Here is a 15,650-nt window from a genome sequence, read left to right as displayed (position 1 = left end):
ATATCTTAAACTACAAACATTAATGGAGTTGGAACATTGTGTAAAACGCAAATAAAAACAGAATACAATGATTTGCAAATCCTTTTAGACCTATATTCAATTACACTGCAAAGACAAGATATTTAAAAAAAAAAAAGTTTGTAAATAAAGGAAAAATTATTTAACACTCAACTCAACTGTTATAAAGTTAGATTTTACAATCATTTTTAGATAAAAGAGATGACATGCTAATGTTTATTCCTTTTGTTGACCATACACTACAAAGACAATATATTTAAGGTTTAAACTGATAAACCTTATTGTATTTTTGAAATTTTTCAATCATTTTGAATTTGTAACATTGCAAAGGTGAACAGGTTAATTTGTCATGATTATAAAAGGAGCATCCCCAAAAGGCTCAGGCGTTCACAAGCATGGATGGGACGAGGTTCACCCCTTTGTTAACAACTGCAAAAGCAAATAGTCCAAAAGTTTTAGGAACATTTCTCAATGTACAATTGCAATGAATTTAGGGATGTTGTCATCTATAGTCCATAATATCATGTGGAGAATCTGGAGTAATCGTTGCACGTAAATGCCAGTGAACTTTGATCCCTATTGCATTAAAAAACAATATCATTATGTAAAAGATATGACCACGTGGGCCAGGAACCGGATATATAAATGTATCTAAAAATGACTGCAATAGTAAACTTTATAACAGTTCTTGTTTTAAATCATATTTTATATATTTTCAATACATTTTTCCTTTTCTAAAAAGCCCTCGTTCAGCAGTGAAGTGATCTCTCCCATCTACCTCTAATCCAAACTTGTAGAAGGAGTAATTGAGCAGGTACTTGAAGCAGGGTATGAGGCCCTGGTCTAGAGTGTCCCTGGTAGCGCCGGGGAACAGGGTGCGGATGGTGGGGGGAGATCGCTGGAGCTGACGGTAGTGGTGAGCCTGGTGACGATACACTGTTGCCTCAAACACCAACAACATCAGCACTATTAAATGGTTCTGCAACAAAAAAACATTCAGGACATTAACTCAGTTAAGAATTCAATTAATCAACCTTATGTGGATCAGCAGACTCTACACACAAAGAAAGCGTTTGGGGGCTGGCTGTGTAGCGTCAATAATTCAAGAGTAGTGACTAAAAAAAATGAATTTACTTTAAATTTTTGATTAAAGCCTGATGTCCTGCACATGGCTTCATTCATTCAAGAAACAACGACAACCTTCAGTTTAGCAAGCTAAATGCTGAAATGTTTTTAATGGAATTGTGCAACAATGTGATGATTCAACAAGGCAGGCCTGCTTGGTTCTTTAGGGGAATGCTTGTAAAGATTTATAAAGAATATGTTTTACGGCATGTACTATCACAATGGGAGATTTTGGTGAGAATTGCTGGGGACAAAGTAAATGCAAGCAAATTATGTATTCAGCTCATTTACACAGTTCACATTACTGTATTGTGTGAACAGTCATGTTCATTAGTATGGTATGTGTTGTTGTTTTTTTGTTCCACCAAAACAAGTTACTTCTTGAGACTTTTTTTTCAGATCCACTGTCGCTGCATCTGGAGCTTAGCGCTGCCCAAGGCTTGGTTTAAAGAAATTCAAATAACCCAGAGTGTTTTTTCTCCTATTCCAGAATGTATCTGTGGTGTAGCTAGACCCTACTCCACAGCACTGAAGAATTAGGTCTGGCAATGCGACACTACCCAAACTACAAGACAAAAGACAGGCTTCAAATAACCCTCATGCAGGAGCATAATCTTTACATTGGACATAGAGTAAACTGTGTTTATATTTACATTACACATTAAGTACAGTAAAGTGTGTTTGTATTGCATATTCATTTTCTTCACAAACCAGGTACAGTAGCATTCTCACTGGATCCACGCTATTTATTAAAGAAACATGTATTGTAAATACCTTGCTGTATCCCAGTACTGTGGCATCTTTCCTGATGCCAAACCATCTGGCAGGATCCACTGGCTCCTCATACAGAGAGGAGTTCATCATCTCCTCTGGCAATAGGTTGGTTTCATTTGTTAGAGGCTGTAAAGGAGAATACGTTATCATTGCAGTTCTCAAGGGATCACATTAGTATCCTGTCAGGTCAAGTTACTCTACAACACCTGCTGTCTCAGCTCATAGAAAAAAACAAGAGAGAGAGAGAAGAAGCAGTCAGGGCATATGATTGCCATCAACTCTCTTTTATTTAAACACATCAAATTTAGAGCTGTGAGTTCGGACAAAGAAACAGTGTGTAACTTACACCTTTAAAAATGCTACAGTCCTCTTGGCATGCTCGCCTTTTCATCAGACATGACTTTAAGGTAGGGCTAGGCGATGCAGAGAAAATCAGACATCACCATATTTTTTAACAAATACATTAAAGGTGCCCTGCCACGCAAAACTGTTTTACTTGCATTTTCTGAAATATGTTCCATATGCGTTTGTGTTATGTCATGAATGTGAAAATGAACTGCTACACCGTCAGCTCTAGCCACTGAACAGAAATAAGCGGAAAAATCAGGCCAATTAAAAAAGCTGGTCAGTCTGATATCATGTTATCTGAGTTCATTACTAGTCATGAACTCACCCAGCTGCACTGGGAAAAGGATGCTGATAGCCAGGCTCTTATTGGCTAGCTGTTAGCCAATAAGATTGTAGGGTTGACTATTGGTGCTTTCATAAATTATTTACACAATAGGATTTGTGGTAAATAATCATCAATAATATGCAAATAAACTAAGTAGTTAAGTCAAATAATTGAAATGCTAGAACAGTGTGGTATCTTCAGAAATTACAAATGACATTACTTTACTGTAATGCAGCCGTTACAACCAGGGAAGGACAACATGCCATATTACGATATCAAAAAATGTAAGACAATATCAAATCTTGTATGCTGATATGCATATATCAATATATTGCCCAGCCCTACTACGAAAAACCTACGAGTTTACTGCAAGTATAAGCAGACAGAAAAAGAAGAATTCAATGTACAATTTTGGAATTTCATATTCAATGCAAAACCTTTAGAAGTCAACATTTGACCCTATATGTAAACAACTACATACTACATAATACACAAATATTTCAAATATGCAGTTATACATACAGTTCAATTATTCCTTGCGTAGGACCTGGTTTTCAGATCTACTCTGAACCAATGTAATATAGATCTCATCAGAACGTGCTTTTAGAATTTTAATTTAAACATAAATATTTCTCAAACTGATATTGATGGAAAGTGTAACAACAATACATCTTTAAATGTTGTCTGTTGTATACCCTACTGTTTTATGGAAGATTTATCTCTAACAATATTACACTGCATAATGCTGTAACTGATATTTTGTCAAGCTCTGTACTTAAAAGCTATTTCCGGTAATTGTACTTTACTTAAGTATTTAAATGTTCTAATACTTTGTAGTTCTACTCTACTATTACACATAAGTAGAATTTACTGTAAAGTTAGTCTGTCTGCCTGTCTGCCTATCTATATTTTTTCCCTTATCCTAAATATTTTGTTGATGCTGAATGTGTGTAACTGCATGTGTGTCTTACCAAGCTACAGTTACTGGAGTATTCAACAGGGTTGACAACACTGAGCTGGTACAGCATCTTACACACGATGATGACGCACACCCAGACTGTAGACAGACAGGAAGCCATGGGCCTGAAGCGACGGTAGGGCATTGCCAGAGACCACAACACCACCAGGACGAAGTTCATCACAGATGGCTACGGGCAAACACAGAAACAGGACAACATTAAGGTCATATTATACTCATTCAAAAATAAAGAGCAAAGTATCAGCTTTGCAGTATTTAATTGCAGATCATTAATCCGTCAGGCAAACAGAAAAACAAGCTGTTCTGAACATAGATGAATTACTTGCCCAAAAGAGAGCTAAAAAATAATGCACTATTCATTTCCATGAAAGGTGCTCATCCAGCAAATTTGCTAAAAATGATAGATAGATAGATAGATAGATAGATAGATAGATAGATAGATAGATAGATAGATCGATAGATAGATAAACAACGATAGATAGATAGATAGATAGATAGTTGGATAGACAGATAGAGGTATTTATCACACTCTTTTTGCAAACTCTCATTCCCGCCTTTACCTTAGGGCTACAACTAATTTTCATTGTTGATTACTCTGTTGATTATTTTCTTCCATTAAGTCATTAGTTGTTTAGCCTCTAAAATGTCAGACAATGGGAAAAAATGTCTACCAGTGTTTCTCAAAGCCCAAGAAGAGGTCCTTAAATGGCTTTTCTTTCTTTTTTTAACACAAATCAAAGATATTCAGTTTATTGTCACAGAGGAGTTAAGAAACTGGAAAATATTCACATTTAACAAGCGCAGAGCAGAACATTTTTTCTTTTCTTTCTTAAAAAATGTACTCAAACTAGTGCTGTCAGTTGCGTCAATGCTTTTATCGCAAGATTAACGTTCTTTTTGGCCTATTCACTAGCTGTTGCAACAACTAGTAACTTTAGAAAAATTACAACACCACATTGGATCTAGCTAGACCGGAAATAAAACAACAGGCACGCCACACACACTTGTTTGGGCCTGCGAGCCGGCCAAAGAACAGTAAGGTTACGTGGATTGCGAGCGCAAGATGCCAAAATGGACGCCAATAAGATTCTGAATGGAAACTTTAGTGGCCAAATGGTTCCACTGAAAAAACCAAAGTGATCTGTGTGTTTTGTCGTTGTGAACTAAGCTATCATTGCAGCAAGTCCACTTTGAAATCCCACTTGATGGCCAATCACACAACTGGTGCCAATTCCCCCCCAAAAAGTATTTTCCCTCTTTTATTGATTGATAGTGTTACATTGTGTGAGGGATTATTTGCTCAAAGTGTGAATGACTGCTCCAAGTGAGAATGTTAGTCTGAAAGTAAACCCTACAGTAGCCTATATGCCAATGTTGTTTTTAATTTAGAAAAAAACATTTGCACAAAGCAAGCCAATCCACTTTTCCATGATAATAAGAGCATTAAAATGAGAAAAAAATAATGGGGCAAAAATAAATTAAGGGACATTTAGAATAGATAAAAATGTGTAATTGTGATTAATTGCGATTCATTGCGAGTGAATTATGACATTAATGTGATTAATCATAATTAAATATTACATCTAATCAATTCATCAATTCATCTTTGCAGTTCTACTTTACCTCTTCGAGTGAAACCCACACTGAGAAGAAGGCCACCATCTTGAGGATATGGAGCTCCAGAAGCCTCCAGAGAAACACTTGAACTTTGGTGAGAATGTCAGAGAACCTTCTGGACAGAACCAGTAACCTGTCCATCACCAGACCCCACTTACTGGGCATCATCTCCCCTGAGCAAGGAAAGAGAGGATGGATGAACAAACAAAGTGGGAGGGAATGGTTCCGCTCAGTTAAACTTTTACCTAAATACCGTTGTTGACTATTCTAATAACCACCTGAATGCACATCTGGTAAATAAAATAAAATAATTTTCCCATTTTGCAGAATGCAAAAATAAAAAATCAGGTCAGTTAGTAATTTGTAATCATACACTTTGTTATCTGTTATCGTAAATACGGGATTTTTCTTAAATAATTTTAAGAAGTTTCTTGAGTAATTGACCGGTCTTCCAAAATACAGTGGAATACTGAAAATGATTTGATCATGATGAATAAATAAAGTTCAGCTGTTCCAGTTGGATTTTCCTGACATTTTCTCAGTTGCAAATCAGAGCAAAAGTCATGGTCCGCAGAGAGCTTCCAAACCATCAGAGGGATCTCATTTTTGAAAGAGATCAGTCAGGAGAAGGGTACAAAAGAATTTCCAAGGCATTAAATATACCATGGAAAACAGTGAAGACAGTCATCATTAAGTGGAGAAAGTATTACACTACAGAAACATTACCAAGAACTGGACGTCCCTCCAAAATTGATGAAAAGACGAGAAGAAAACTGCTCAGGGAGGCGTCCAAGAGGCCTACAGCGACATTAAAGTAGCTGCAGTAATTTCTGGCAAGTACTGGCTATGTGCTACATGTGACAACAATCTCCCGTATTCTTCATACAAATGGACTTTGGGGTAAGGGGGCAAGACGGAAGCCTTTTCTTCCAATAACAAACATCAAGTCTCCCAGAAGCATGTGGGAAAATGCGTTATTGTCTGATGAAACCAAAGTTGAACTTTTTGACCATAATTCCAAAAGACACGTTTGGTGCAAAAACAACACTGCACTGCACTGCACTGCACTGCACTGCACTGCACTGCACTGCACTGCACTGCACTGCACTGCACATCACCCAAAGAACACCATGCCCACAGTTAAATATTGGTGGTGGCAGCATCATGCTTTGGGACTGTTTTTCCTCAGCTGGAACCGGGACCTTAGTCAGGGTGGAGGGAATTATGAACAGTGACAAGTACCAGGCAATTTTGGCACAAAACCTTCTGTTATCCGTTAGAAAGATGTAGAGAAAGTTCACCTTTCAGCATAACAACGACCCAAAGCACACATCCAAATCCACAAAAGCATGGTTTCACCAAAAGAAGATTTACGTTTTGGAATGGCCCGGCCAGAGCCCAGACCTGAATCCAATTGAACATCTGTGGGGTGATCTTAAGAGGGCTGTGCACAGTGCAATATGACAGATTTGGAACACTTTTGCAAAGATAAGTGGGCAAATATTACCAGGTCAAAATGTGCCATGCTAACAGACTCCTACCCAAAAGACTAAGTGCTGTAATAAAATAAAAAGGTGCTTCAACAAAGTATTTAAGGGTGTGCACACTTATGCAACCACATTATTTTACGTTTTTAATTTCATCTTCCCCCTCAATGATTTCAGTTTGTTTTTCAATTGAATTGTTCATGTTTTAGGTCACATTAAAGGTGGAAAAGGTTATGACGTGATTTATCTTTGTCTCATTTTTTGTACATCACAAAAACCTGGCATTTTGGTGTGTAGAATTTTATATGGGAACAATATAATAATTGCTAATTTGCGTTTCAATAAGCAACACCTTCGCTATAAAAATATGTATTTAATATGAACTGCCAATGTTGTTTTTTACCTTCGTCTTCAGATTCCTCATTGATGTTATTCACCAGATCTTCCTCTTCAACGTCCGTTCCCACATTAGAGCCAATTGGCTCAGTCCGCTCACTGTTCTTCTTCCTGGAGGAACATTGTCTCATTAGTTGATACTAAAAGAAACATGTAGAATTCCTAGGTAGCATGACAAGGGAACACTATGGAGCACCCAAGGTGACATGGACAAAAATATATAAATAAATAAAAAAGACATTTAAAAAATCCTTTTGTAAACCTACAAAACCCTGACTAAACCTTTTGTAAATCATCATGTGACCGCTGTCTGCCAAATTTATTTCGGAATGATTGGGTTGATACTGACACAGATAAGATGCCAAATACAGCTCCCCTAAAGTCTGCACAAATCAATGTGCTATAGTACTTCTTTCAATATGTTCTGTACTCCATGCTGGCTAGATTAGGTCTGGTTATACTGGAATGATATTTTTTGTGTAAAAGTTAATAGTTACACTTTTATGATGTGGATTGTTTGGTGTGGAAGACAAAGGGAATCATTAACGCGTCAAGATTAGACTTCAATCACCTTGTCTAGACCCTGTTTTCTTTCTTCTGCCACATTGAAAAACTATAATAAATTCTCATTGTTTATTTATTGTTTATTTATTTATATTTGTTTTTTGATCAAAAATCCCTTTCTTTTCTCTTGCTGTAAACTGCTGTCAGTTATGTCAGTTAATGTGTCTCCATACTTGTCACGGTCCGAGAGCCAGATTGTGACAATTATGATAGTTCTGATGACTTGTCTTGAGCACAGTGGCATATCTACACATTTGTCATGTCAAATCGGATTTGAAGTGACTAGCTTACCCTGCACATGATGTAAAACTGAACTCTAACTTAACTTGTGGTTAGCAGAAGGATTTCATAGGACGAGGTGTGTATGGTTTTTAACTGACAAAAACTGTATTTACATTGTGGCTTTTCATTTCTCCTTTATCCTCTTTCTGAACCAGGGGCGATTCTAGGATCAGACCTTTAGGAGGGCAAAGCCACCAATATCTTTGACTGGGTATTAGCTACAGAAACACTCAATATTAAACCTGTTTCAAGCCCTCTGAACCTGTAATTGTTTTTATATTATAATCAGAGATCAGTCACATGCCAAATGATTCAGTGAAGACACTCATACCTTGATCTTTTCCTTTTCTTTCTTTTTTCATGCTCATTTGGTTGTTCCATTCTTTTGTACCTTTTTTAAGTTTTTTTTTCACTTCATATTATCTCATGTTAAATAATTGTAGGGAACCCAACATGCCAAGCACCTTCAGAGTTTTCTGTACGTCCTTTTTTATTGAATGTACCATTGCTGTTCTTTTAAATGTGCTAAATAACCTTCATTTCACTGTGGCTTTAAACAACGATGTCTAGCAATATGAAACATGTTTTTGATTGGCCGTGAGTGCTAGGAGTGTGTAGTAAGTATAGGTTACTTGTGTTTAGGGGTAACATGCTCCAGGTCAGTGATTCTCATGAAGGGCTTGTGGAAGTAGTGCAGCTGCAGAATACAGGCCAGCAGGAAGAAGCCAGGGATAAGAATACTGCTGAAGAGTTCAGAGAGAGCAAACGTCTCCAGACCAATTGCTGCCAGCCTGAGAGATCACGGGGGGGGGGGGGGCACAATTACACCTTCATTAGTTCACTTTTAACCATTACTGTTTAGTTACCACACATACAATCTGAAGAATGGTGAAACTGTACACATTGCTCACAGAGTGAAAGAAACACAGGGTTAATAAGGACCCCACAGTTTATTTTTGCCCTGCTATATAGCAGGGCAAAAATAAACTGGAGGGTCAACAGCAGGGTTATTATAATAAATTAAAACAAACTCAAACTCAAACCTTCAAGAAAAACTAAAACTAAACTGAATTTATATTGCCAGGTTAAAGAACACATAAATCATTTTAGTTTTAGTTTTTCTAACACTACTGAAAAAGAGCATGAATTTCTGTTAACTCTTGTGACATTGAACCACAGAAACTGATTGTGCCGTAATTGCTTTACATCGGACACTAAAGTATTAAACATTATACATCATGGCTATTCTCCAACCGTGTATTCTATTCTATACATTACACCCGGACCTGACAAACCAAAGACTACTGTCAAATTAAATCTAAATATGTAAAAGTGAAACTAAACCTTTCTGAAAAACTGCAACTAAATAGAAACTAGCTCAGACACTGTAAAATGTATTAAAGCTAAACTAAAACTAAACTAACTAAAATTAAATCCAAAAGTCAAAAATAAAAAACTATAATAACCTTGGTCTACAAGCCTAATTACCTCCATTTGCTTTGTAGTTATGCTTAGGATGTTTGGGGTATGAAGAGTTAAAATAGTCCCTTAGACATGGGTAATGTTTAAATATTATTTAACTTTCTATTTAATATAGAAATTACAAAAAGAATGACAGTAAAACCAGCTGAAAGAGACACAGAGACATTTCAGCAGGGTAAAGGAAGACACAAGACAGTCTTAGTCTTTTGTAAAAGAACATACTGTTCTTCTGTAAAACCAGTAAAGTTTCTCCAGTATCCAGGGAAGTCTTCAAACTGGTAAGTGTAGATGGAGATCAGCACCAGCATAGTGTAGGCCACAACAAGCCACCAGAAGAGTTTCAACAGACGCCTCCACAGAGAGTAGTACACCTGGGAAATATGAACAAGACACTTAATATAAGAGATTTTTGTAAATAACATTTGTTTTTGTTTTCAATTATGAATATGCAAAAAAATACAGTTTGAGGAAGGCGCCTGGGTGAGTAATTGTTACAGTCCAACTTTTGGTTACAAACCAAGTAGTCTGGATCAAAGGAAGTACATTTCTAGGATGTCCTTCACTCTGCTTTTCAAACTCCCTTTATAGGAAACAACAAAATACTTTGTGCTAGTAAGCTACATGCTGAAAATGGCAAGAAAGGCCTGCTTGGTTCTTTCGGGGGAAGGTTTGTACAGATTTACAAAGAATATGTGGTAAATCAATACTGGTACATGTATTATCACGCTTGAAAAAGAATGAATTCATTCATATAGTACTTCATGATAAATGATAAGTAATGTAAACAGATTAATAGTATCTTATGCCTGACCTGATGCAGGAAAAATACCTTAATTATTGCATCAATTAAGGTAGACTTAGACTTAGACTTAGCTTTATTAAGGTGTTTGAATCATCACAATTTCTGATTTTTTAATGATCTTTATGTCATCTTCAAAAAACTGACCAGTCACAGCAGTGTACATATATTCTGAAGAATTGTAGTGTTGTAATCATGATTAACTAAACATGACTTCTTCATAACTTCATCATGTTTGTGGCATTTCAAATAAAGCGCTGACCTGGTCCATCGTTCAAATTGATAAAGCATGTTTTAGGGCATTTACTCTCTAACTTAGATGTTTTGGGAACAATTAGTGGGATTGTTGTGGACAAAGTACACACTGGTAATTATAATAATGTATAACCATGTTTCCAGCTGCTGCAAAGCTTTTTAGCTAGTTTTCTTTTGTGGGGTGCAAATGTTCCACCAAAACAAGTTCCTTCCTGAGACTATTTTGCAAAAAAATCTGGAGTGTCTGCAACTTAGCGCCGATTGGTTTAAAGAAATGCAGACAAAGAGTGTTTTTTTCTCTTATCCCAGAATGTATTTGTGTTGGAGCCAGACCTTACTCCACAGCGCTGTAAACATAGGTTGGGCAATGCTTGGCTACAAACCAACTAACACAAAGAAGTAAAACGTGGCGCAATACTGAGGTTCCACTAAAACATTATTCTGAAGAGAGAACTATGTATAAAAGAAGTATCTGATGAAATATCTAAATGAACCTGAACCTGATCCAGTCAAGTTTCTACCTGATAGAGACAGAGGCAGAGCAGGAACAGCAGCATGTAGATGATTTTGTATCCAACGAGTTTTCCAGCAAAGGAGACCATGATGAACATTCCTCCACACACATAGATCCAGTATTTTGCATAAATGTTCATCACCATGCCTCCTAGAACCTTCAGCACTGATTCATTACCAGCGCCCTCTTCTGACAAGGATAAGATGATAGAGAAGGAGGAGAGGGGGTGAGGAAGAGGGGTTAGATGTTGGTGGTAAAAGTTAAACAAAGTCATCAGGAAAACAATGTACATGGTAAGAAGGACTGTAAGGGCATAGACAGACAAAGTCTACAGAGTTGTAAAAATGAGTTTATCCTCTGGTAGTCTGTATCAACAGAAGTACATTTCCAGAATAGTTTCTTGACATCCAGTGTGTGATGTCCCTGAGCTTCTCTGTGTGGTGTCATTCTCGAAATGCCTTTTCTCCAGGAAACAACCAAAAGCTACATGCTAAAATGGCCCATTTTGAAGAAAATTTGGATTCTGCAATAAGGCAGGTCTGCTTTGTGTGAAATCGTAGTAACTTCATTTTACATTGTATGCAGCGTTTTCCTCTCCTATCTTAGAATGTGTCTGTGGGATAGCCAGACCTTGCTACACGGTGCTGTGGAGTAGTAATAGTAATAGGTAATAGGTCTGACAATGGGACACTAATCCTATGGGAAGGATGTCAAGAACCCTTGTGCCAAGACATGGTCTTGAGAAGGCCGACAACCCAACTACTGAAGGACTTACTGTAACATTGATAATTTGTTTATTTTGAATTTAACTTTTACTTAAACACTAAATGATAAGATGATATTTTTGAAACATTTTAAATTATATCCTGTTTTACTTCTGGAAGACATAAATCTCAATAGAATTGAGCTAAATGTAATTTAGTTAAAATCTAGAAACTTACTTTGGATTATGTAAAGAAAACACTGGAAGAAAGTTGTTTCAATACAAATCCATGTTGTGTGGATTATCCAAAGCAACTGGGACACGCTGGGACATAGCTAGAAAATAGGTTTATTGTTTTGTTTTGTCTTGCTGTGTGTGTATATGTAAACCCCATAAGATAAATGCCACATACGCTTTCTATGTTTGTAATGTCAGTGTGAAAAAATGAGAGGATGTGTGTGTGTGTGTGTGTGTGTGTGTGTGTGTGTGTGTGTGTGTGTGTGTGTGTGTGTGTGTGTGTGTGTGTGTGTGTGTGTGTGTGTGTGTGTGTGTGTGTGTGTGTGTGTGTGTGTGTGTGTGTGTGTGTGTGTGTGTGTGTGTGTGTGTGTGTGTGTGTGTGTGTGTGTGTGTGTGTGTGTGTGTGTGTGTGTGTGTGTGTGTGTGTTTGCATGTCTGTGTGTAAAAGATATCTGACCTCCGGTAGTGACCTCCTGTAGTGGTGTGGCCATTTTCCTCTTCCTGCTGAAGTTTTCCTTTACTGACTGACGTACCAACAGCCAGAAGGTTAAAGTAAACAGGAGCTGGAAAGAGACAGATATAACAGAGAGGGATGGAAAAACACAGAAAGACACGGAGAACAGGGATTTCACTGGGTTTCTGAAAAAAGAGCCCAGCCACCGCTGAGTTGATTCAAACAAAGTTATTAAAGTTTTGTACATTTTAAGGAATAGAGTGCATATGTATTTACTGTTGCTGAACTTGGAATATCATTAGGGGAGCATACTTTTGGTACTGCACTCTCCCAGCAAGTGAGAAAACATTGGTTGAACAGGCAAATGTCTGGAAGGAGAGTTCATTAGCTCCAGCACTGGGGAGTGGGGACATGTGATCTGACACAGCCAGGAGTTGAACTCCTATTTTGTCAACAAGACACATGCTGCACTAACCATAGAAAGTAGAAAATAATGGACAAAGCTTCCAAATCTGAACAGAGAAGCCAATGTGGAACTGCCTAAAATCTGCATTCCACCTAATGTTTTAGCAGGGGGTGACCCAACTAGTTGCAAAAAGAAGTTGGTATCTATAGATGTCTATACCCTACTTTTTACTTGATTTATTACCTTCATAAACATTTTTATAATGTGTTTATTGTCTCAATTGCTACGTTCAGGTCTTCTTCAATACATTTAATAAATAATGGTCCCATTTCTTTGACAACTTGTCAATCATGTCAGAGGCTTTGCAATGCTAACCTTGGCACTGAATGTATTAAAGTAGCCAAGCACTTGTAGTAAGTAAGAGGGTCAAAGTTTTTGGGTGTAAACTTTGACCCTCTTACTTTGTGTTTTCACTTCATCAAAATTAAATGGAATATTTGGTTGAAAAAGGTCTTGGTTAAAAATTTACAGTAGTCATGGTTTTAACATGTTTAAACAACAATCAATCATCACCAAATTTCTCTCATATTGCTCCTCATAACCACTGAAAACAAAAAATCTAACCCAATGTCGGGAAAAATGGCTTTACGGGATGAAGATTAAGATGGTTTAATGTACCTAAACAATAATCACCAACTATTATTACCATTATTCATTTCAACCTCAACCGGCCCGTCAGACACAGCCTACCAAGAGCCTGGGTCTGTCCGAGGTTTCTTCCTAAAAGGAAGTTTTTCCTCGCCACTGTCACACTGTTGCTTGCTCTGGATGGAACTACTAGAACTGTTGGGTACTTGTAAATTATTGAGTGGGGTCTAGACCTACTCTAATTGTAAAGTGTCTCAGGATAACTCTTGTTATGAATTGACACTATAAATTAAATTGAATTGAAATGAAATTGAATTGAATTGAATTTCTAAACAGATTTTTTGACAGTTTTCAGTGACTATGAGGAGCAATATGAGGGAGAAATATATTGATGATTGAAAATTTTTTAGGTACATTACACCATGTTAAGCTTTTTCACATTTTAGAATGTCCCGACATGTGTTGTGAACAGATGATTGTGTAACAGTGCAGCAGCAAAACGGCTGTGTCTGTGCCTGCCCTGTGGGGATATAGATGTGTGGATTTGTTGGCATCTGTCACTCAAGAATTATATGTTGAATGAACTTATTTTTTACTAAATTGAACTTGAGGTTTTCAAAAAAGTGGTAGGTACGAAATGAGACATGAAGAAATCTGATTACGCGTACCCACCATGCCAGTATGTATTCTCTTATCTTACCTTGGCTCCCAGACTTAGACAGGGGTACTGGGCTCTATCCAGGCCCAGTTGTCTGAGGCTCATGGTGCCCACAGTGGTGGGCAGTTCAGGCTGAAGCTCCATGGCCCAGATGTACTGCAGACAGCACAGAGCCAGGCCATAAAGCAGGATGAATGGAGAGCACAGTGTGGCCGCATGCCGTCTGCAAAAAGAGACAGCCTACTGAAATCAGGTCTAAAGCCTGAAACAACACATTAGTGTGGGTTCAGTTATAATTTAGCATGTGTTTTACACACTGAAGTCACTTTAAACCTAAAACTTTGTCTTTGTCACTGGCCCAACATAAGCTATATCTGTAGGAATCAATTAAAACGTTTAACATTTAAAGGTAATCAGGTTGTTTATTGGTTCTGATTAGTTCTGCAAACGCTATAGGTACCTGGCACGCAGGATCCAGATGAGACACGCCCACAGCAGCAGCACAAAGGTCAGCCAGCTGTGGTACATGATGCTCCAAACCTGAGAAACATGGAAACAGCACGTGAAAATGTGGAAATCCATATTGGGATGCTGTTTTGTTTTGCGGTATAGTTCATATAGGTATATGTCATTTTATAAATTTTATAAATTAATGGTTTCTTCTAATAGCTACCATCATGGCTATGAGAGCACAGACATAGCTCTGCTGCATGACCATCTTTCCCAGCAGGAAAAAGGGGCTTTCACTCTGTTGGGGGCCACTGGGGGCGCCACCTACATCTGCCAAAAACAACAAACCAATTTAGTACTTTCTCCTGAACAGATTATCCACTGTTGTAATATTGTAGTGAAACACAGTGTTTTAGTTTCATTTGTAAGGTCTGAGAAATATGGAGCATTAGATACCCAGATCAGGCTGACTTTCTCCAGCCATAGTTTCTCCCCTGCTGCTTTCTGTGCCCATAGACATGAGCATGAGCTGAAACAGAGAAGCATGCATACACAGAAAACACTTCAAGATACACAACTATACATAGTGAATGCATGAATACAGTTTCTTTCTAAGAATAAGACTTGTTCTTCCTGTATCATTTCATTCCAGAAGATACACCTCTTGATATGATGAATATGATTACATTTATTTATTTTCATTGTAGATTCTAAAAAATTGATTTACTAAACTAATGAATCAAATCAATATTTACCTGTGTGTCATCATCATAGTTAGTTTTCTGTTTATTCCATGGCCTTAACTCCACCATCTCCTCCTCTTCTGTTTTGTCTTGCTGCTGCTCCTTAACCTGCTGAACAAAAATACAGCATCTGAGAAGAAACACATACCCAAACACAAAAAAAATGCTTCAAGCATGATGCAAAAGTTTTGATTGAAAAGTCATGGATTGTTCTACTGTCAGCGCTGCTATTAAATGTACTTCTTAATTTTTCCTTTTAAATGCTCTTGTGCCTCCTAGCTCCTGCACTGCTCTGCATCATTGGAACAACAGTGGCCTCAGCACAAAAATGCATTTGGATTGACAGCTCACTGTATCTGCCCACCAGTAGCTTTCTCAAGCTCAGG

General features: G+C 37.5%; 1 protein-coding gene across 3 annotated transcripts in view; it reads right to left on the bottom strand.

Moving 5' to 3' along the window:
- Positions 1 to 15,650, bottom strand: part of piezo1 (piezo-type mechanosensitive ion channel component 1) — a 107,016-nt gene that overhangs the window by 42,026 nt on the left and 49,340 nt on the right. The window contains exons 8-21 of one of the 3 annotated variants that reach the window (XM_034899227.1): positions 15,277 to 15,375; positions 14,978 to 15,050; positions 14,745 to 14,851; positions 14,532 to 14,611; positions 14,114 to 14,294; positions 12,363 to 12,468; positions 10,973 to 11,154; positions 9,620 to 9,768; positions 8,548 to 8,706; positions 7,077 to 7,180; positions 5,193 to 5,359; positions 3,562 to 3,738; positions 1,918 to 2,043; positions 797 to 997 (exon numbers count right to left, since the gene is read on the bottom strand). In XM_034899227.1, the coding sequence (XP_034755118.1) occupies positions 797 to 997; positions 1,918 to 2,043; positions 3,562 to 3,738; positions 5,193 to 5,359; positions 7,077 to 7,180; positions 8,548 to 8,706; positions 9,620 to 9,768; positions 10,973 to 11,154; positions 12,363 to 12,468; positions 14,114 to 14,294; positions 14,532 to 14,611; positions 14,745 to 14,851; positions 14,978 to 15,050; positions 15,277 to 15,375 (1,911 nt within the window). The remainder of the gene's footprint in view (positions 1 to 796; positions 998 to 1,917; positions 2,044 to 3,561; positions 3,739 to 5,192; positions 5,360 to 7,076; positions 7,181 to 8,547; positions 8,707 to 9,619; positions 9,769 to 10,972; positions 11,155 to 12,362; positions 12,469 to 14,113; positions 14,295 to 14,531; positions 14,612 to 14,744; positions 14,852 to 14,977; positions 15,051 to 15,276; positions 15,376 to 15,650) is intronic. The other 2 variants (XM_034899228.1, XM_034899229.1) reach the window with 2 other exon arrangements.

This window comes from Etheostoma cragini, chromosome 17, assembly GCF_013103735.1.
Source record: "Etheostoma cragini isolate CJK2018 chromosome 17, CSU_Ecrag_1.0, whole genome shotgun sequence".
NCBI classification, from domain to species: domain Eukaryota; kingdom Metazoa; phylum Chordata; class Actinopteri; order Perciformes; family Percidae; genus Etheostoma; species Etheostoma cragini.
Note: the sequence above shows the minus strand (reverse complement) of the source record. Positions and strands in the feature narration are given on the sequence as shown.